General features: G+C 38.5%; 2 protein-coding genes and 1 long non-coding RNA gene across 3 annotated transcripts; 1 reads left to right on the top strand and 2 right to left on the bottom strand.

Annotated features, from left to right (window-relative positions):
* Positions 1-2: 2 nt before the first annotated feature.
* On the top strand, positions 3-14,119 carry LOC117780025 (cilia- and flagella-associated protein 44). The gene is made up of 8 exons (XM_034616392.1): positions 3-130; positions 196-2,184; positions 3,226-3,870; positions 3,930-4,037; positions 5,004-6,624; positions 9,852-10,274; positions 10,330-10,554; positions 13,153-14,119. Exons 1-8 carry the CDS (start codon positions 21-23, stop codon positions 14,047-14,049), a joined length of 6,018 nt encoding a protein of 2,005 aa, XP_034472283.1. The 5' UTR covers positions 3-20; the 3' UTR covers positions 14,050-14,119.
* Positions 14,051-15,991, bottom strand: LOC117780027 (KIF-binding protein-like). Its single transcript, XM_034616394.1, has one exon. The coding sequence runs from the start codon at positions 15,914-15,916 to the stop codon at positions 14,117-14,119; it is 1,800 nt and encodes a 599-aa protein (XP_034472285.1). The 5' UTR covers positions 15,917-15,991; the 3' UTR covers positions 14,051-14,116.
* Positions 15,992-17,275: 1,284 nt separating this feature from the next.
* LOC117781524 lies at positions 17,276-17,929 on the bottom strand. Its single transcript, XR_004617175.1, has 2 exons — positions 17,747-17,929; positions 17,276-17,686 (listed from the first exon to the last, which is right to left on the bottom strand). It is a non-coding gene; the product is annotated as an uncharacterized LOC117781524 (long non-coding RNA).
* Positions 17,930-22,646: the final 4,717 nt, after the last annotated feature.

Raw genomic sequence — 22,646 nt, 5'->3', positions numbered from 1 at the left:
AAATATAAATAAATAAAGACATGGACTCCTCACAGGGCGACAATGTTGAACTTATAGGCCAGGAGGAGGAGGAGGATTTGGGTGACGATGAGTTTGGCATATCGTTTCTGCAAGACATCATAGAGTTGGAGTAAGTGTATCCAACTTATCCAACTGATGGAGGTTACACGTAATAATCTGTGATATATTCTACAGACACTCCTTTGGCTATGACTGCAAGCGACTCTTCAACCTGGTCATGTTGGATGATGACACACTGATCTTTGTTTCTGGCAATTTCTTGCATTACTTTAGCATATCCCGGCGTGAGGTGACCTTTCGTGAGACGGTGTTCGGCTGTGGCATTGGCTTCATAACGAAAAACGAACGGCCGGAATTTAAGGATTTGTTTACTGTGGGCGAGAATGGACCGCGTCCGACAATCTTCATCTATGAATATCCATCGCATGATGTACGAATCAAGCTGACGGGTGCGGCCAAGACTTGCCTTACGGCGGGTTCCTACAATGCCAGTGGCGAGTTGTTTGCCTCACAGGCGGGCTATCCTGATTTCATCATAACCATCTGGCGTTGGGAGCGTGCTGAAGTTGTGCTCCGTGCCAAATCCTTTCAGAGTAACATTCTCTTTGTTCACTTCTCCGAATACAATCCCATATTGTTGTGCTCCTCTGGCCTGAGTCACATTAAGTTCTGGAAGATGGCCAACACTTTCACGGGCCTGAAACTGAAGGGGGATTTGGGTAGATTTGGCAAGACGGACTTCAGTGACATCCACGCGATGTATATGCTGCCCGATGAGAATGTCATCTCCGGGTGCGACTGGGGAAACATGTTGCTGTGGGAGGCGGGTCTCATCAAGTTCGAGATTTGCCGGAAGGGAAGGAAACCGTGTCATTTGAAGCCCATTACACGGATTACCATGAAGAATGGCGAGGTGACCACGGTGGGCATGGATGGCTATGTTCGTGTCTGGTATTGGGAGACTGTTGATCTTGCTGATCCTCCCGAGGATGATTTGTTTGTCGAAATCGATCCGATTTATGAGTTTAAGATCTCCGATGTCGAGATCCGTGCAATGCAAAAGATTAAACCCTTCGAGGAGATGGACTTTGGCTATTATGCTCAGGATGGCAACGGAGGCATCTGGTTTTGTGACATAAATACCTACGATGTGCCACGCCCACCACGTCAGCTTTATTCCTGCGTGGGTGGGCGTGTCCTTGCCGCCCAAATGTCGCCCATCTCCCCGCACATGCTGACCCTCTCCGAGTCGGGGAAGATCTTTGTGTACGACTTTGAGGCACAGCGTCTGCTCCTCGAGAAACAGTTTGCGGGTAATGGTGTGGATATACTGTGGATCGATACACAAATCTCTAGCCTGGGCACTGAACTGGTTGCCGGCTTTGAGGATGGCATACTGCGTCATATCTTTCTGGATCTCAGCAATCCGGCGAAGGCTTCCATGCATCTGGTGACGGCTTTCAAGGCACACACAGCTTCCATCACTTGGCTGACCATCAATCGGAGCAGCACATTGCTCGTAAGTGGCTCTGCCGACAGGAGCATGTTTATTTACGCCCTGAGCAACGATTCGTCAACTGGCCAGCAACTGGTGCAACTGCGTCCACTGGGATTTGTTGAGTTCAAGGCTGTGCCCAGTTGCTTCTATTGGCATCCGGAGGAACAGTCTGTTGTCTTGATTGGCTGCAGGTCTGGCGAGGTCTATGAGTACAATATACGCACCAATGTTACCCAACAGGAGACCTATCTCTCCTACAACATCACGGATCCCGCCCGGCTGCGCAGCACCCGCTTCGTCTCCGTCAAGAGTCGCATCCGCCGAGAACTGTGGCGTGAGAAGATCAAGAAGCGCAAGGAGAAGAAACGCGACCGTAAAATGCGTGAGATTGAGAAGCTGAAGAAAGCGAATCCTGGCCTGCAAATCGATATGGAGAGCGCCCTGGCTGATTCGGAGCCAGATGAGGAGGAGGAACCGTTGCATATACCCATCATTCCCAACCGCATTATCTGGTTGCGCTACACTGAACGCAACACCATCTGGGTCTCCATGGCGGGCTACGATGCCGGCTACGTCTATGAGCTGGAGTTTGATGCTCCGGAACCCACGATATGTACTTTGATCACGGATGCTGACGACGTTGAAATCCATTCCTACCACATCGTGTAAGTTCGAGAATGAGAATGCAACTCCTTTCACTAAGCCCACTGTAGATACTCTACTGATCTCATTATTTATCCCACGGCCTTTTGTAATGATCTCTCTCTCTCTCTTTGATTGCACTGATTGCAAACTTTAAGATATTTTATATTCGATTCCCTATTAATTCCATCTATCTTCACTTGTTCTAGCTCCGGTCTTAGAGATTTTATATCCGATTCCTTAACGAGTCCATCTATCCATTTTCCCTGTTCGGCTCTAAAAATTCGTTTAGCTTAAGAAAAATTTTATATTCAGGATCTTACCTTATCTCGGTTAATTGAGAGTTTACTGATGGAAGTAAATTCGTCAAATTTGGATCGGAAATACGAGTTGCATTTGAGAAAAAAAGTAATGTATTTTTATTAAAATAAAGCACATTGTTTTCAGTAACATATTGCAACAGATCTTAGAAAAATATAATACGTTTTTTGTAGTAATTGACGTTATCTGTTAGAATTATCTATTATCCCCCTGAATCGCATCAAGATCGGACAAGTTAAAGGGCAGTCAGGGCGATTTAATGTTTTCAAAGTAATACAAGTAATTTCTTTAATGTACTTTTATATATATTGAATTAAGTCACGGGTATCCTATAGTCGGGATCTCGACTACAGCCTCTCCGACCAATGTTAATTCAGTTTTGATTTGCTTAAACTCACAACTTTTATTGGCTGTTTTTTAAGCTTTGTCCCAACGAAGCACTTGAAGTGTCCCTCTTCTGCCTCTTCTTCTTCCTCCTTCATTGTGTCTCACATATAATTATAAACATTCATTAGTTTGGTTTTTTTCTTAACTCAATTTCCTAATTTATAATTCCTTTTTTCTCGTCATTCATCGATCTATCCACTGATCTCTCCATTGTACCATTTTCTTCATGGATATCTCTTGTTTTTACTCTCTTTGATCTCTACCCTTTTTCCCTGATCTCTTTTTCTTTTGTTCTCTACTGATATCTTCATTTATTTTTATTTTTTTTCTAAATTTTCCACTGATATCTTCCTTAGTGACGAGTACATCTTATTTGGGATGATGAATGGCAGTCTGCGAATCAATCGATTTAATGCGGAGAACTTTGCAGACCTCGCTGATTATCGGAATTATCCGATGCACGATGCTCTCAAAGGCATTATTCCTTGCATCATGAGTAGCTATGATGGCCAGCGTCTCGTATCTGTTGGCTACGATGGCAATGTGTTTCTTTACAAATGGAATGGTCCAAAGGTTGCGAGGAATTTTTTGAAGAAACCTTTGCCGTCGATGCCGAGCATAGGCCCAGTTGTAGACATATTTGACCCGGAGACGCCTTCATTGGAGCAGGAGAAGATCAATGCGGAATTAAAGCGTCAACAGGAGGCAGCCGAGGCACACGATCGCGATGTTCTGGTCAAGATTGGACAACTACAAAGTGTTTACTTTGAGATTGTGCGACGAAATGATGAACTTCCGCCTGGTCTACGTTTTCCCGATAAGGATCTCCTTCTCGATCCACGAATCACTCGACAAATCCGTGACGAGCTTCAAGCCGAGCTGGACGATGTGCGCGAGGATCTGGCCTATGATCTGGAGTTTGCCCAAGTCGGCCACGCAAAGCTATACAATCATTTTCTAAAGAAGTTGGATCATGTGCCCTTTACAATTACTCCACTTTGGTGAGTTGAATTTAAATTAAAAGGGAAATTTCTGGCTCACTGTTCCGTACACCTGGTAGTGCCAATGTGGAACCCGTGTCCACGTTTCGCTTGGAGACGCTAGGCGAGGAGTTCAATCAAATTAAGCTTGACATTGAGGAGCGTATCAAAAGGGAGCAGGATATGCGGTAAGTTAGCTCCCTCAATTCCAACACCTGCCAGCTTTTTAAGTGTTACAATCCAATAAACCACAAATACCAAATCTTTTATCATAAACAAGCAGCAGACGCATTGAGGAGCGTGTGCCAGAGCAGCCAGAAGTGTAAGAGTAGAGAAATCGTTTTATTTATGTACATATATATGTAGAGCCTTCACATTTCTTTTTCCAAATGAAAGCATCAAATCTTAGATCAAGCCGAACCCTAACATTATTTTTAAGTACTTTCTGTATTTTCTAATAAAACATTTATCCTTTGGAAAGTTATAATTTCCTTTTTTACATTTGTTTTAAAATATCATAGCTCTTTTACTTTTTTTTTTTTAATACTTTCTGTACTTTTTATCAAAACATTTTTTCTTAAGACAGTTATAATTCCATTTTTTACCCTTGTTTTTAAATATCATACCTTTTTTGCTTTTAGAATTATATATATTAAACGTCCTTTATTTATTGAACTAAAACTGTTTGGTGTACAAAAAAGAGTTTTCGGTTGATCTTTAATTTCATTTTCGTTTTTCGAGATTAATAAGTTTGTTTTTAATAATTAAAAACTAATACTTTTCTAGCTATTTGGTTTGAGGAGTTAATAGATGATTCCTCTCCTAACTTTTCTTTTCAAGAATTATTAGCTGTTTTCGGAAGATAATATCACTTATTATTAAAAATCCTCAGATTTACTTTCATTCATGTAAGCATATTAAATTTTTTCTACTAAATTCTATTTTATTTCTGTTTAAATTCCAAATTTCTAAGCTTTTCGAAATATTTTTCGTTTCCATTCTTTAAGGACATTTAATTTAGATAGATGATTGAATTCCCCTAATTTCGTAAACTTATTTATAAATTTTTGTAAATACTTTTAGGTTTCTATAACTAATTCGTTATGATTAGTAATTTTTATTCTCCATCTTTATTAAATAAATGTTAATCGCAGTTTAACCGAAGTGATTGCCTACGAGGAGAAGGAAGATTCTATAACTGGGCCCTCACCAGAAAGCTTCTTCTTCGGTCGTGATCCGAAGAACATAACGCCTAGATTTAGTAGGAAAATGATGAGACTCCTACATCGTTATCGCAGTCGACAACTTTACGAGGTGCGACGCATCTTCGATTGGGACAAGTTGGAAAGGCAGAAACCTGATCCGAATCGTAATCATCCCGATGATGACGCAAAGATTGCGGAAGCACAACGCAATTTGGGAGATTATAAACTGAAGATCAATTCGGATTACGAGCCCAAATCTACGGAGACATTGACTGCAAAGTATATAGAGATTGTTGAGTGTCGGGCGAGATACTTCGATATGATAGATTCATTTAATCAGCGAGTGATCGCGTTGCGCGATCATAAGAAGGAATTGATGGAGTTTATACAGAAAAGACGCGATCGTTTGGAGCGCATTCATGAATATCTGCCCGAAGTAAATCGCATACAGTTGAAGAAGATCAATGCGATCGACATGGAAATGGAGTATCCAGAGTTGAATCTCATCGAGCACTTTTCGCCCGGCTGTGGAGTGAATGTGGATGATATACTCGAGTTGAGTAACACTGTGGAGGAGATTATCAGATTAAGAAAACCACAGCGCACGCTAGACAATGTTAGTATTTATGAGATGGCCGCATTGGATAATTCAGATCTGCAGGAGGTGACCAAGTTCAAGGCCTTGCAAATCTCCAAATTGAGGAGCACATTGCCAGCGGAAGAGTTAAGGGAATATATACAGAATCTGCCAGCGGCAAGTGATCTCGCTTACTATGAACCGGATGAGGAGGGGAATTCCCCGATGATGCAGGAAATGCAACATCGTTGGTTGCGTCTGTTGACCGTTGAGCAGATCCATATCATTGGCCAGGTCGATGAGCAAATTCGGTTGTTCGACTTACAAATGGAAAAGATTCATGTGGATCGCTTTTACACTAAATTGGACTCGGAATTTCTCACCTCCTTTATGATCAGCCTGAACCAGGAGTTGTATATTTTACGGGATAGCGAAGAGATCGAGACGCAGCTGCTCCAGAATGCCAAGCATGCGATGGGCACTCGCAACGAGCTCCAGGTTGTGATCAATGCCACCAACCGGCAATTGGATGAGCTTCGTAAAACCATTGAGAAAATCAATGAACAAATCTCTGGTCTGCAAGTTCTCTTTATGAACACGATCAAGGGACACAAGTTCTATGACTTTTTGCGTCGCATTTTTAAAAAAAAATGGCGTCCACCAAAGCGTGTCCATGGTGATGACGATGAGTCATCGTCCTCCTCATCATCATCGTCATCCAGCGAAGATGAGGGTGCTGATGCCCAGAGCGTTGACTCCTTGGATATGACCACCATACGGCTCGACGAGAACACTTGTCCCACCGGCCTCGATCGTGTCCTCTACGAATGGTCCTTCACCATGCGCTCCGATCGTCATGCCCTGGAACGCACCCTCCTTGAAAGCCACCGTGATGTGGATCGCAAACGACGAGAAATTGCCGAGATGCAGACCAAGATGAAGTACCACGAGGAGGTCTATCAACGCGAGAAGAACACTCTGCTGGAATTTAGGGTAAGCACTGGGTTAACTTGAACCTAAAAGTCGACTATCATTTACATTCTTTTAATACAACAAAGCGTGGAGACTTTAATGTTAAGTTTATCTAAATCTGGACATTTCCATTTATCTGTTTTTTGGGTATCCGCGAAAAAAAGTGCCAATATCAAAACTTTAATTAACTTCAAGCTTTCGTTTCTTTGCCAAATGTGAACCAATTTTATCAAACGGAATGTCATGATCAAGGTTTGGTCATTAGAATTATTCTGAATTAAAATTTTATTACATTCTAAAAAAAAATTCCCTTTGGATTGTGGTTTTGAGTTTATTGCAAAGGGTCCCCCCCATTGAAATTGTGGAAAATACCAAATATAATTATGAACAAATAAATTGCAATTTCAATCGCCAAAAAAAATATATTGACTTAGTGATTTATAGAAAAATAAAAATACGAAAATACAACTAGAAGTATTCTTAAAAAGCTAAAAACTGAAGACCGTCTGTAGACTGTCTTGTCGGTTTGATCGGAAAAAAATATGGCCGTTCGCTTGCATAACAAGGGAAGAACGTACGCGACTTTTGACGATAAGTATTGTAATTTCTCGCTTCTAAAGTACTTTTTGAGTTGGTTATCACTAATATAACTATAAATATGCAATTTACTTAAATTTAAGTGTCTATTATTTAAAAAAAATTTTCATTGTGCAATGTGAGCAAAAAGGGTAAGCTTCTTTGTACATAAAAATAGGTTTTTACGCAGTGCCTAATGCCAATTTTCGCTTTTTTTTTTTATTAATTTATATTTTTATTTAACATTTTTAGATTAAACTGAATTTTGTTCGTCACAAAATTGGATATCAGAAATTTTGGTGCTAGAAATTGCTTTCGTCACTAGAATTTTACCTCGTGTAACTTTGTCATTAATGCCGGCAAATAGAAAAATATATAAATTTAGTTGTTGAACGTATTTCATATTTCATATTTTCATATTTTTTTCTTTAATTATAAAGAAAAACTAGGGGGCTCCGCCCCCTGCTCGCTTTTCTCGCGTTGCTACTTACTGTGAAAGAAAAAAGTTTTTCATATTAAGACTTGAATTTCGCCCTATCGGTGCTATGACAGCTATATGATATAGTGGTTCGATTAGAACAAACTTTGGTCAGGATATATAAGTCTAACTTAAATGCATATTAAAATATTTTATTAAACAAAAAAGTTTTTCATACTAACACTTAATATTGAACCGATCGGTCCTATGACAGCTATATGATATAGTGGTCCGATTTGAACCAACTTTGGTCAGGATATATAAAATTAATCTAAATGCATATTGTAATATTTGCCACGTTTGCTCACATTTGAATGTGGCTCATATTTGGCTTTCCACGACCAAATGTGAGGCTGTTAAGACATTTGATATTCACCCAAAGAAAAGTATGCCATTTTGTAAGTTAGGACTAAACCTTTCGATCGGTATATAACTCGATCGGATCGGACAGTCGTAGCAAATTTTTCAACTTAGCTGTATATATTGTTAGTCGCCTTTCGCACCCTTCGTGATGCTTTTGTCACTAACGCGAACTGCCGTCCGCAGTGATAAGACTCCGATTATGTTGTCGACAACATTTGATCTAGAAGCACATACTATTCCAATACCATTAGAAAATTGGAAAATTATTGAAAATTATAATTCCAATGCATTTCTTCAAGATTTAAGCCTTTCATTCAATGCTTCCCAAGACACTCAGGCAACAGTTTAATCTGAAGTGTTGGTCGTATACCCATCGATATAGAAGAACTATCCTCATCAACAACTGCATGCTTCAAGCCTTTCTAAAGCATTCCATCTTCATTGCCCATACTTGAACCAACTAGTCCCCAAATTCAGTCTACTTCCCGCCCAGTTCTGCTCCAAGATTCAAGGAGTTATCGTAAATTCGGTATTGTGGGAAGATAACAAGTGCGGTAGGCTGGCATCTATATATTTTGGAATAGCACCACTCCTCAGAGCCAATTCCAATAAGGAAAGAGCTATATATAGAAATCAGTTGCCTGCAAATAAATGAGAAATACAATAATCACATTTGAAGGAGTCCCTTTGATGGACGGCCCTCTGGGCAGTTGCAATCCAAGGACGAAGATTGGAAACATAAAGAAAGTTATTCTACTATATGATGAGTGGCTTTTCTATCATTTCGTGAACATGAATACCACTAATGCAAAACTGCTTATAAATTGATATATCTTATAATAATTATTTAAATTTAAGTAAATTGCATATTATTATAATTATATTAGTGATTACTAACTTAAAAAAAACTTTAGAAGCAATGAAGAGCAAAAGTTATCGCTACCTTCTACAGACGGTCTTCAGTATTTTGCACCTGACGGTCGTTCCAACTAACGGAAAATATGAAGTTTTAAACTTAAGCTTATTTAATATATCTACTTATAAAATGAATATCAACTTGATTGAATGACTATTTCGATTTTTTCTGTTAGAGGGTTAAAGCTTGATTCTGGGACCTTTCATTTTCTTGTCAAAAATCATGCTTAATTCAACAAAAAATTTTGACTTGTAAAGTGGTCAAAACTTTCATAACTTGGTCAAAATTTCTCTAATTTCGAACTGCAATTAAATTTTATTAAATTAACTTGTTAGGTTGCTAGGTCAGAGGCTTGAGCAACTTTGAACTGTCATAACTTAGGAAAAACTTAACCGATTTTCAAAGGGAATGTCATTTTAATCAAGGTATGGCTTCTAAATTAATTCTGCATTTAAATTTTGTTTATTTAGCAAATTTTATATCTTTCGATCATAGTCAATTTTAAAAATTAAAAGTTTTTAATCTCAAGTTTTCACTTTTAATCAACTCCTTATATCATATTTAGTATGAAACAACACTTTAAACTTGATTCTGAGACGTTTTATTTTCCTTTTTAAAAATAATGTTAAAAATTTTGACTTGTAAGGTGGCTATCTCAAAAGTTTGACCAACTTTAATTTCTTTGGCAATACTAAACCGATTTTCAAGCGGAATGTCATTTTAAACATGATTTGGTCTCCAAAGTTATTCTGCAGTAAAATTTTATTAATCTCTTAATAAAATTATATATTTGCTAGAATTTGATTGTGATGGTAAGGGTCCCTTTGAGACTTTGAAAATTAAAAATTTTAAATCTCCAGTTTTCGCAATTTTGTAATCGATGTGACATATTTCTTCAATTTTTCATCCTTACAGCGTAACAGACAACAGGAGATAAACAAGGTGCAGGTGAACACGATTCTGCGCATGGATCAACTGCAGCATTTCTATGAGGGCAACGATTATCGAGATGTCTCCAATGCGATACTTTTTGATGCCGACATGTTGGTCGATCTACGACGTCGAGCCGAGAAGCTGCACGAGGAAACGTTGGCCACACGACGATGGCATCGCATTAATTTCGTGCATTTGCGTCGCATGAATCGGGATATCAAGTTTATGAGATTTGAAATAACACGCCTCGAGGAGGAAATCAAACAGGCGCAGATGAAGCGCTTTGGATTGATTGTCAATCTCGATGAACTGGAGGAGGAAGTGCTGCGACGTTACGTCTTTGAGTTGGAATCAACAGCAGAGGAGGAGATGTCTGCCCTCGAGAAAGAGCTGCAGGAACGAAAGGTAGGCCTTCATAAAGAACTGTAGGGTAACTAACTCCCAAAGTGTCTTTCTTTAGATTGAATTGTCGCGCTGCGAGGAGCAGCTGGTGCAAGAGACACAAACCAACACGGAGAAGCTCAACATACAGACGGTGCTCTTGGAGCAGCAAAATGTCCTGGACTCGCTCCTGGACGTGCAGGAGCGCAATTATGCCAAGTGGTCAAATCCTCAGGTGCTCAATCTAAGCTACGACATTGAGAAGCTGATGGGAATTGAGAGCGCGCTGCTCCAACAGATTGAGGTGCGTTATGAAATCTAATCTATGACCCTTTTAACCCTTTATTTAAATTGTTTGTCTGTCTGTATGTTCATGCTTATGAACATCTAGACCGACTCTAAGAGGTTGACAACGAATTCGTATTCCAGAAATCATTCATTTGCCCGACAAAACATTTAAAAGAAAATACGAAAATTAAAATACATTGTTTTTAACAAATTTTTATTTATTTTTTTTTCGTATTTTTGCATGTGCATTTAGTTTTTAATTATTTTTAAATTATACAAAAACTTATTTTTTTTGTTTTAAAATTTTTTGTAATTTATTTATTCGGATAAAAATGTTTATTCTTAAATTTTTTATATACATTATATAATATGAGTCTTTAAGCGTTTAACTTTCTTAATTTCAAATTTTCATTGAATTGCCATTGAAAATGGGCAGAATGTATGTAACAGGCAGAAGGAGGCGTGGCAGACCGCATAAAGTATATATATTCTTGTCCGTCTGTCTGTCCGTCTGTTTGAACGCGTCTGTTTTAACGCGATCTCAGAGCCTATAAGAGCTAGAAGCTTCAAATTTTTTATGTAAGTTCCTGGATACCATACGCAGGTCAAGTTTGTTTCCAACTTTGGATGCAACGCCCCCTACGCCCACAAATCGCATAAAGTGATTTACAGGCGAAATTTGTAAGATATCACTCCTTAACTGAACAATCAGGTGGGAAGTAAGTCTATTAAGCGACCCTGAAAATTTCAAAGCGATTGACCCATAAATAGAGAAGATATTTCGGAATTACATTTAATTCAATAATCACATTTGCATTGCAAGTTGAACGTGCGAGCGAGACAGCATGATACGTTTATATGCAAGGCGCGAACAAAGACAGTACGAAGTAGTACCCATTTTTTGGGTATCGAGTAAGAATCGAGCGATAAGCAAAAGTATTATCGATATCATGTAATGAAATTGTTGGTGTATAATTTATGTATTTACAAATATACAATTAGATTAATATATAAATAAGTATTTTTGCATGGCAAAATTCCTTATGACGTCACAATTTTCAATATAGTCGGGCAGAAGCTGATTGGTATGCATGAAATTGCATGAGAGGAAAAGCGATCATTTTGCAGCACTACTATTGAGCAACACATCGCGAATGTTATTAGATTTTCAATTCAATTACATTTTTATTTTTTAAGTCATTTTAAATTTAGTCACAAAAATCTAAAAGTAAATTTATATATTTTATTTTTTTTAAATTTTTTTACTCATGATTTTTAAATAAAAACTAGTCGGACGGTGCTACAGTCGAGTATACTCGACTGTCGGAGACGCCGTACTTATTATGGCAAAAACTAACAATGGAAAAAATAAAAAATTTAGTTAACTTAAATTCATTTTGTATCATATTAGTTACAATGTTTCATAAAACATAAAAGACATGACAGCTATATGAGATAGTGCTCCGATTTGAACCAACTTTGGACAGAATATATAAAGCCAAGTTTTATTTATTTTCTATCAGTTTGGTTACCATATCTCATAAAACAAAAAAGTTTTTATACTAAGACTTAATTTTTGCCCGATTGGTCCTATGACAGCTATCTGATATAGTAGTCCGATTTGAACCAACTTTGGACAGGTTATATAAAACTAAGTTTTATATATATTCCATTAGTTTGGTTACCATATCTCATAAAACAAAAAAGTTTTTATACTAAGACTTAATTTTCGCCCAATCGGTCCTATGACAGCTATATGATATAGTAGTCCGATTTGAACCAACTTTGGACAGGTTATATAAAACCATTTTTTATATATGTTCCATTAGTTTGGTTACCATATCTCATAAAAAAAAAAAGTTTTTATACTAAGACTTAATTTTCGCCCGATCGGTCCTATGACAGCTATATGATATAGTGGACCGATTTGAACCAGCTTTGAACAGGATATAAAAAATCAAGTTTTATGTATATCCTATCAGTTTGGTTACGATATCTCAAAAATCAAAAAAGTGGTTCATACTAAGACTTGATTTTCACCCGATCGGTCCTATGACAGCTATTTGATATAGTGGTCCGATTTGAACCAACTTTGGACAGAATATATAAAACCAAGTCATGCTTATTGTATCAGTTTGCTTTAGATATCTCGTAAAACAAAAAAGTTTTTCATACTAAAACTTGATATTCGACCGATTGTTCCTATTGGCGCTTTATGATACAGTGGTCCGAATCAAAAAAGAAACAAACTTGACCTGCCTGCAAGATAGAGGAATCTATATACCAAATTTGGTGTCACTAGCTTTTAAATTGTTCTTATAATTTGGATATGAAAGACGGACGGAAAGACAGACAGACGGACATTGCTATATCAACTCGGCTATTGATGCTGATCAAGAATATATATATTTTATAGGGTCTGCCACGCCTCCTTCTGCCTGTTACGCACATATTCGTTAAAACAAACCCAATAGACCCCTGTACTTTTTATAAGTACGGGGTCTAATAAATTGTTTCATAATTTTATCGAAAAGAAAGTTTGAATTAAATTAAATAACTAAATGTAATATTATTTGCTATGTCTGATTTAAATGCATTTAAATCTATATTGCAGTGCCTGGAGCGAGAGATCTGCACACTTCGGCTGAAGGCAAAGCCGCTCCAGATCAACGAGTTGCTTCCATCTCAACCGCAAGCTGTGCTCAACGAACTCACGCCCATGGAGCCGGAGGTGGAGCTGTGTCCGGCCATACTGAACGTGGAGGCGTACATGCTACCTCCCATGCCGGATGACTTCATCATGGATCGGGTGCATACTATTGTCCAAAAGAGTTTCAATCAGTTCTTTGGTCGTCACACGAGCGCCGATAATGTGCGCAAATTCTCGCAGAGATCATCGTTGTATTTGTGCCAGGCGGCCTACAGTTTCCAAGGCAGATACACGGATCGCATTGCCGAGTGCATCACGGAGCATCTGGAGACGATTGTGCCCAAGAAGTATTTCATTCATATAAGCGCGGAGGAGCTGAGAAAGCTCTTCAATGAGGTCGTTGCTGTCTTCGACTACGAACACTCCGATGTCAATACGGAGGAGCTAATCTCTGGCATATTCGAACATGCGAAGGATTCACTGTGTGCCCGTGGCATCTGTGAGGTGGTCAATCGCACCCAGTTCATTGTGATGCACATGTTCAAGGAGCTGTCCGAGGTGTTGCCCCTGGAGGAGTTTCAATCGGAGGAAACGTTGCGCATTATTGTCGATGTGCTGGAACGTGAACCGATGGCAGATCCTCGTGCCATCAATGTGGAGGAGCTGGTCGCCAGCACCCTAAAGCACGCCCAGGACAATTTGCTGGACAACATAACGGCTCTGCCACTGCGCCAGGTGGGCAACAACATACAGAAGGCACTGATAAAGCGACGTCAGTACAAATCCCCCAACTGCCAGTCGCCATTGTCCGTGCGGATTGCCAGCAGGAAGCCCACATCCAGCACAGGATTACCCTTCTGAATTTACATGTTTCCATTTGTTTTTATTGATTTTTGGGATTAGTATAACATAAATAAAGCTTGGAAATTCACTCCAATCTGCGTTTAACTGTGACAATCTTCAGTGGCAGCAGCTCTAGCATCTCACGGACTACGCTAATCTCGCCGTGCATCGGCTTGGAGGCATCCATGTGCTCGCCACATGCCTCAGTGAAGCGCTTATAATAGCGCAGACATTGCTGCAGTTGCTCCAGCTGTTGCTGTGGCTGTCCACTGATCAGTTTGTAGTAGAGTCTTCCAATATGAAAGTGTGCATAGAGCATGAGACGCACTTCCTCCATGTCCATGTTGCTCTTCCATTGCTCGCCGTCGTTGACGGTCGGTGACGCCAGATACGATTTTACAAAACTCTCGAAGTGCTTGATGGCCTTCAGTGCTGCCTGATTGATCCGCTTGACTTGCTCCGGCGTTGGCGACTGTTGCGCCTTCATGGAGTCCAGACGTACGTCCAGGACAGCAGCGTGTGCCGTGCCAGCCACATACCAGCATTCGCGACAGATCTTTAAATAGAACATGGGATCGAGTAAGTCAAGCAGATCCTCTAGAAATTTGGCCCGACGTTTCTGCATCTTGGCCTGATTCTCGGGCTGTTCCTCAAAGAAAGCAATATGCTCGTATGCCTCGGCATAGTCCTGTATAATCTTGGCATACTCAGTGGCCTCTGTTTCTGCTTTGTAGTAGTCCTTGGCCACGTCTAGCCACTCGTTGACAAAGTGGAACACCAGCTTGGCATCGTCAAAGGTCAGACAATAATCACAGCTGACTCGACTCTCGCAGGCCGTCAAATCCAGATCCGCAAAGCGATAATCCTCGTGAGCAGCCAAAGTGAGCTGCTTGGTCGCATGTGTGGCCTGAGTTACCTGCTCCTGCTGCTCCTCGTCGTCATCCTGCAGCAAACGCTCTTTAGAGGATTGCAACAGATGCAGCCCGTATTTGGCCCAACATCTGGCAACATCTGCATAACGATGCCGAAATGTCTCCGTATAATCTGACCGCTGTTGTTCGTTCATCTCCGGCTGTAACATGTTCAACTCGTGCTCGGACATAATGATGGTGGCAGCGGCCAAATGATGACGTGCCTCCTTAAAGCGCTCCTTGCCCAGATAATACTGCGACAATGTTGCCGTATTCAGGGCAAAATCAATGGCATCATAGGATTTAAACTGCAGCTGTCGATGCAGGGTGCGATGACAGCATTGTGCCGACTTTTCCGGCTCGCCAATGTGTCCATACATCTGGGCCAGATAGAAGCAGCATAGCGTGTAGAGATTCTCCAGCTCCTTGGCGCCTGCAGCCGTTGCCAGCTCATCTGGCGGACTATACAGATCGACAACAGCCAGAGCAACATTTCCACTCTCCTTAAACTCAATATAACTAATCTCTGCCTTTAGCAGCAGCTCCGCAGCGGCTTTGTATTCCTGCCTGGAGCCGAGCACAATGCTCAGCTCGTTGACAGCACCGATGTAAGGTATAATACCCTCGACTAGCTTCTTGTGCGGCTCCATTAATTCCAGGCATCGATTGAGAAACTTTTCGCCCTCAGACGACTCCTCGGTGTAAATGTATATGCGACCCAGGTCACGGCAAACGAAGCCCAGCATGGACTTGAACACCAGTTCCTCGTCACAGCCCTCAACCTCCTCACTGGCTCGCATCGAGATCAGCTGATCATCGAGCTGCTTCTTCAGGTCCAACAACACATCGCGCGCCTTGTAATGGGATCGATACGGATCCGTTGGTGGATCAGAGCTGCTCTCCTCCTCGACCAGTTTGTTGGCTTTCTCGAAGAGCTCCTTGTAGTCACTCAGCACTTCCTTGGGAATGACCATAGTTTTTTCAATTGCTTAAGGCTACTTAATTTGGAAATATATTATAAATAACTATTGCCTTTAATTTGTCGTTTTTCGTAGCTTAATAAAAATGTGGAGGTCGGTCGATAATTTACTGCACCTTGTATCGAATCGCTTAGAATAAGTTCAACTGAACTACTCACGAGATGGAGTACCGTGCTGCCATAATTCGATAAGAAAAACTTGATAGACGGATCGCAAAAAAAGGACAAAACCAGGACAAAAATGTTTAAAAAGGGACGGAAAAACCGAACAAATCATAAAATTGAAATTTTCTTTAAGTTTTTATGTGCAGAACAGAACAAATACATAGTTATGTATTATTTAGACAATAATTTTAAGGCCAATAAGACAATAAACAAGGCCAATGCGGCCTCATGTTCAGTAACTTCAACATTTTGTTCCGTTGGAAAATTAATTTTATTTTTTTGGGCAAGCAGTGCGGCATTTTGCATATGTTTTTTGGTCTCCGCATGAGAAAAATTATGATCTATTTTCGTATTAGTGCTGGTTTTGCAGTATTAGCAATAAGCCAATTGCAATTACGTCAGTATTCAAGCCTATTGAAACTTTCCTATACTGGCGCCAAATGAATTAAAACAACGCCGATTGCTCTAACCGATATATTTAATTTAACACGTTTACAAGTGAATTTCCATTACGCAATCGAAATTGTTCCTAGACCAAAGAGCTGCAAAATATGGTTTTAATTTTGTATGTAACAGGCAGAAGGGGGCGTGGTAGACCCCCCAAAGTATATATATTCTTGATCAAAATCAATAGCCGAGTCGCTTGAGCCATGTCCGTCGGTTTGAACGCGTCGATTTCAGAGACCATAAGAGCTAGAGATTTCAAACTTGGCATGTAGGTTCCTGGATACCATAGGCAGATCAAGTTTGTTTTTATTTTTTGATCGGACCACTATATCATATAGCTGCCATAAAAACGAAACATCGAAAATGAAGCTTTAGTATGAAAAAGTTTTTTGTTTGTTGAGATTTCAGAACCAACTGATAGAATATGCATCTGGGCTGGTATTATACATCCTGACCAAATTTGATTAAAATCGGTCCGCTATATCATATAGCTGCAATAGAGACGCTCAATCAAAAAATAAGTCTTAGTATGAAAAAGTTTTTTGTTTTTTGAAATATCTTAACCAAACTGATAGAATATGCAATTAACTTGGTTCTGTCCCTCATGGCCGAAGTTCGTTCAAATCTGGCGACTATATCGTATAGCTGTCATAGAACCGATCGGTCAAAAATCAACTTTTAGTATGAAAAAGTTTTTTTTTTTTGAGATATCTTATCCAAACTGTTAGAATATGCATTTAAGTTTGTTTTTTACATTCTGACCAAATTTGGTATAATTTGGTTCCATTTATCATGTAATTGCCATAGAAACAGTTGGTCGAAAACCAACTTTTATAAAAGAGTACATGGGATCCTACTGTCGAGCGTCCTCGACTGTAGGCGGACCTCTCCGCAAGCGAAGCGAGCAGGGGGCGGAGCGCTCTTGTTTTTTTTTTTACAATATACACAATAGCGTCTTGCCACACCATCGATTGGCAAGTTATTTAAAATCCGTTGCCGAATTTTTGTTTACAATGCTAAGGAACCTGTTAAAAGAATATAAGAATTATTACAATGTTGTTATAGATTTAGAAATGTAACATTTAAAATGAATATTATGTCCAGCTAAGTTTTTTGTAGAGGGGAAGGGGAAACGTCATGTCCAACTCAGGCCCTATTTGGACATATAGTTGGATTAGTATGTTTTTTTTGTTGTTTCGTAAGTTTTACTTACCTGCCAATTTTATTGTTGCAGTTTTTCTTCGTTGTAGTGTTGGGTTGCTTATGAGTTGCTCACTGAAGTGAGCAAGTGAACATGTTCCTTTTAAGTTATTCTTTATGGCTCACTTGCTCTTTCTTGCTCAGTTGTTCTATGTTGCTCAGTTGTTGCTAAGAGCAGTGAACAACTGAGCAACTGAGCAATCTGAGTGAGTTGACTCCGCCAAAGAGAAAAGAACAAGTGAACATGTTCACCTAAATGAGCAGAGTTTACCCAACACTACTTCGTTGTCGTCATGTTTGCGCTGTTTGTTTTTTTCTTTTCCGATAGCGAAGGTAGTTCCAGGAGAGCTGCAGCTGTTTGCAGTAAGCGATGATTTATCGATTGTATGAACTGCGGGCCAGGAATGGAAACACACCCATGAGGAGTTCCGATGAGCTAGTCGGCGAGGCTCCCCTGATAGGTTTTATTGTTTTTATTATTATTTTAGTAATGAGGCATTTGTAGATCTCAGCATAGCCATAAACCCCCATAACCACACCTGTAAAGGTGTAGCAGCTATAGCTGAAATTCTTAATTGAGGCATCCAGGACTCTCACGGTTTTTGTGAAAAAAATTGTCAAAAAATGTGAAACCCTTTGCCAGTGATGGAAAAGTGTTGTAAAAATAGTAACGTAGTTTGCAAAGATAGTTAGTAGTTTACTGGTATTATTGCAACAACTATCGATTAAAAGTGATACCGTGCTTAGATATTTCGATATGTTGACAGAAGTTTTGTATATCCAAAAAAATTGCAACTTTCAATGAAGCTAGAATTCCCGTCACCCGCTAGATCACAATTTTTCCCGCTTTTGGCATTCAAAAAAAGTAAGATCTGACGGGAAAAAGCTGACTTGGCAGCACTGCCACAGAGTCACATGCAGTGCGTTACACACCCAGAAACAGCTATAGTTTCCTAAAATCTTGGCATCACTGGTGTAGAAAGTTTGTTTGGTCCAATCGTTGCCACCCTGTTACATTTTACGATCTGGCAATATGTACAATTTTGGGTCAAGTATCAAAATTGGTGGTAAACGTCCATTTGTCCGGTGCCACCTTAAGGTAGGTACTCTTATCGGAAAAATTCCGTTCGCTAAGCCATTGTCCAAATAAAAAAAAAACAGTGGCGGAACGTAAGATTAATTATCTCGCTTCAGTTCCGCTGGTGCGGTACTCACAAAATATATGAAAAAAGATTTGCCAGATAAGATGCGGCTATAGGCAACAGCTGATATTTCTCAGTCGACTGACCATATATATGTGTTGCTCAATATAAGGACAGTCATTAGAGAAATGTCAGCTATTTGTTGTGCACACAAGAGATAATACATTGAATTAAAAATGGCAAAATTTAAAGTAAAAAGAAGAGGCTTGCACTTCTTTAAATCAGACGATAGGATAAAGTGGATAAAAGAAGTGGAGAAATACACCATCCTATATGACTTGAATAAAAAAAAGTATTTCGATGCAATTTTTATATATTGAACCAATATGCGCGTAGATTGCGTTCCTCCTTCTCTTTTACCTTCAGCTAAGGGCAATAGGCCAACAATCCCTTCTCTATATCTTAAAAACTATTCTTTTTATTTATTTTTCAAGCTTGCGACGCTAGGCGTCCAAGTATATCACTTTTTTTTGCTCCTCACAAATTTAAGTGAGTTCCTAATTAAAAAAAAAAAAAATTTTCAAAAACTCCAAATAGGGGGTGATTTATTATGAATTTAGCCGTAAAAATTAGTTTGGGGACTCATCTAGTTTTTTTAAACAAATTTTCGAAGTTTCCTTACAAAATTTCCTTTGGTGTTGTTGTTTTGTGCAACTGGTAACTTGTATGGCCCGTTTACCAACACTACTTTTCTTTGACTTGTCCATTTTTTGGCCTATTTGCCAAGTACATCATGGGCACTAGACTTTTACGTGTAGGGGTTTTTTTGTGGGATATCAGAAATTTTTGCAATTGCTTTTGATTTTCACATTGCAACTTTATCATTAATGCAGGCAGATAGTAAAATTTATAAATTTAGTTGTTGAGATTCTTTCATATTTAAAAAAATTATGTTTTTTTATTATAAAGAAAAATAGGGGGCTCTGCCCCCTGCTCGCGTTGCTACAGCGATCATACTTATCTGTCGGAGACCCCGTATTTACTATGAAAAAAAAAATTTTTTCATACTAAGACTTGAACTTCGCCCGATCGGATCTATGACAGCTATATGATATAGTGGTCCGATTTGAACCAACTTTGGTCAGGATATATAAAACTAACTTAAATATATATTCTATCAATTTGGTTAAAATATTTCATTATTTCATTTTCATACTAAAACCTATTTTTGCCCGGATCGGTCCTATGACAGCTATAAGATTCAGTGGTCCGATTTGAAACAATTTTGGTCAGAATATATATAACACTAAATTGTATGCATATTGTATCAGTTTGGTTAAGATATCCCATAAAACCAAAAAGTTTTTCGTATTAAAACGTGATTTTCGACCGATAGAAAAATGTATATATTCACTTAACAGGTAATATCTTCCAAACCACTCAACCTAAATTTACGTTTCAAATACTAAAAATTTACGTTTTACAACATACTAAAATTTAATAAAAATCGTTAGAGCCGTTTAGTCACAAATCGCCAAAATGTAAGCTAAAAAAACCTTATTTCACCTGTAAAATATAAAATGATATACAAGACATATCTGTAGCTTCTATGGCTTGGAAACTGTTGAGGTTTTTAATTTTAGAGGGACTTAGCGTTTTCCCGCTAAACAAGCGGTTTTTTCAAAAAGTCGTAGAACAGACATTTCTAGATTTTCGAAATGAAATAGAGTCCCATCATTACATCTAAGATTTTTTAACGCTTTGATACAAACAAACAAACTGACTTTTTATTTCATTTTGAGAAGTCCACTAAAAATTTCAAAATTATTTATCTTTTGAACCATTTATCGGATTTGGGAGATCGAGGTATCAATCGCGTATTTTTCATTAAAATTTAAAAAAAATAAAAAATTTTACCAAAAGGTTCCAACAGCCCCATTAGCTGCAATCAATGAAATTTTTCCTCTCCCACTTACACCCCCGTATCTCATGACCCAGGTGCGTTAGAAAAAGTTTTTGTATGGCATTTTGTAAGTTAGGGCTAAACCTTTGATCGGTATATAACTCGATCTGATCGGACAGTCACAGCATATTTTCCAAATTGGCTGTATTTATTGCTAGTCGCCTTTCGCACCCTTCGTGCTGCTTTCGTCACTAGCGCGAACTGCCGTCCGCAGTGATATTGGATCCAAAGTCTAGTGACGAAAGCAATTTCTAGCCCCAAAATTTCTGATATCCAATTTTGTGACGAACAAAATTCAGTTTAATCTAAAAATTTTAAATAAAAATATAAATTAATAAAAAAAAAAGCGAAAATAGGCATTGTGCACTGTGAGCAAAAAGGGTGAGCTTCTTTGTACATAAAAATTACGTTTTGCGCAGTGCCGAATGCCTATTTTCGCTTTTTTTTTTAAGGTACGCATAAAAGCTCTCAAACATACCTTTCCAATGATATATAGAACATATCTGTAGCTTTTATGGTTTGGAAACTGTTGGAGCTTCAATTTTAGCGGGATTTAGCGTTTTCCCGCTAAACTAGCGGGAAATTGAAAAAAGTCGTAAAACAAACATTTCTAGATTTTCAAAGAGGAATAAATCCCCATCATTACATCTTAGCTTTTCTAGCGCTTTGATACAAACAGACAAACAAAGAAACTAACTTTTCATTTCATTTTGAAAAGCCCACTAAAAATTTCAAATTAATTTATCTTTTGAACCAGTTAACGGATTTGGGTCATCGAGGTATCAATCGACGCGTATTTTTGATAAGAATTTTTAAAAAATAAATAATTTTACCAAAAAGACCTTTCGATCAATATATAACTTGATCTAATCGGACAGTCGTAGCAAATTTTCCAACTTAGCTGTATATATTGTTAGTCGCCTTTCGCACCCTTCGTGCTGCTTTCGTCACTAACGCGAACTGCCGTCCGCAGTGATAAAATAGTAATTAAATTTAAAAAAAACGTTTTTTCTTATATTTAAAGATTTAATTATATATTTTTTTAAATTAAAAAATGTGAATTTTTTCTACTAGATGGATAAATAGTTAATGCAAAGGTATCTCAATTTTTACTTATTTTTTAACAAGCTCTAAGAACCATTGTTACCATAATAAAATAAAATGTAAAAAACTTTTTTTGTATTAATTTTAAATATATATTAATATATTTTTATTTGTTTGGTTTCTACTAGATGGAGCTGTCGGTCCTGTCAATGTTAACGAGAACCCGGCAGTATCGGATCTTATGGAGCCTAGGCAGGCCACAATGGTTGATCCGTGGTCCGAGTGCCTCGATTGGTTCAATGCTGCTGTGAGCTTGGACAATGAAACAATAATAGAAATTACGAAGGGAGGCAAATACAATTCTGATAAATCATTGGATTATTTAAATTAAGGAAATTTTTCCTTTTTTTTTAAATTAAAGTATGGAAATTTTATTCTTTGTGACAACAATTACTTGACGTAGTTCTAGATGGAGATGTCGGTTCTGTGAATGAGGACCCTGCAGATGGAGCTGTCGGCCGTGACGATGCCAATGAGAACCCTTCAATTGGGGCTGTCGGTCCTTGCGATACTTATGAGGATATTGAAGTTATAAAGATCAATGATTCCGATGAGGAGATGTAGAGGAAAGACAGGCTGAATACATATCATTTTTTCAAATAAATTCAATTGAAGCAAAAGTATATATTTTATTTAAGTCTCAAAACTTATTTTAAAAAACTTTTTAGCAAATTAAATTTAATATACCAACTCTAGACACCGAC

Source organism: Drosophila innubila (assembly GCF_004354385.1).
Source record: "Drosophila innubila isolate TH190305 chromosome 2L unlocalized genomic scaffold, UK_Dinn_1.0 4_B_2L, whole genome shotgun sequence".
NCBI lineage: Eukaryota > Metazoa > Arthropoda > Insecta > Diptera > Drosophilidae > Drosophila > Drosophila innubila.
This window is presented reverse-complemented; position numbering and strand designations above follow the sequence as displayed.

What these genes read in the sequence shown, in the direction of transcription:
- LOC117780027 (XM_034616394.1), bottom strand. Translation starts at nt 15,916, where the DNA reads ATGGTCATTCCCAAGGAAGTGCTGAGTGACTACAAGGAGCTCTTCGAG.
- LOC117780025 (XM_034616392.1), top strand. Translation starts at nt 21, where the DNA reads ATGGACTCCTCACAGGGCGACAATGTTGAACTTATAGGCCAGGAGGAG. An exon ending in TTTACAATTACTCCACTTTG is followed by an intron (nt 3,871 to 3,929) that starts GTGAGTTGAATT and finishes TACACCTGGTAG; the next exon opens with TGCCAATGTGGAACCCGTGT. An exon ending in CGCTGCTCCAACAGATTGAG is followed by an intron (nt 10,555 to 13,152) that starts GTGCGTTATGAA and finishes TCTATATTGCAG; the next exon opens with TGCCTGGAGCGAGAGATCTG.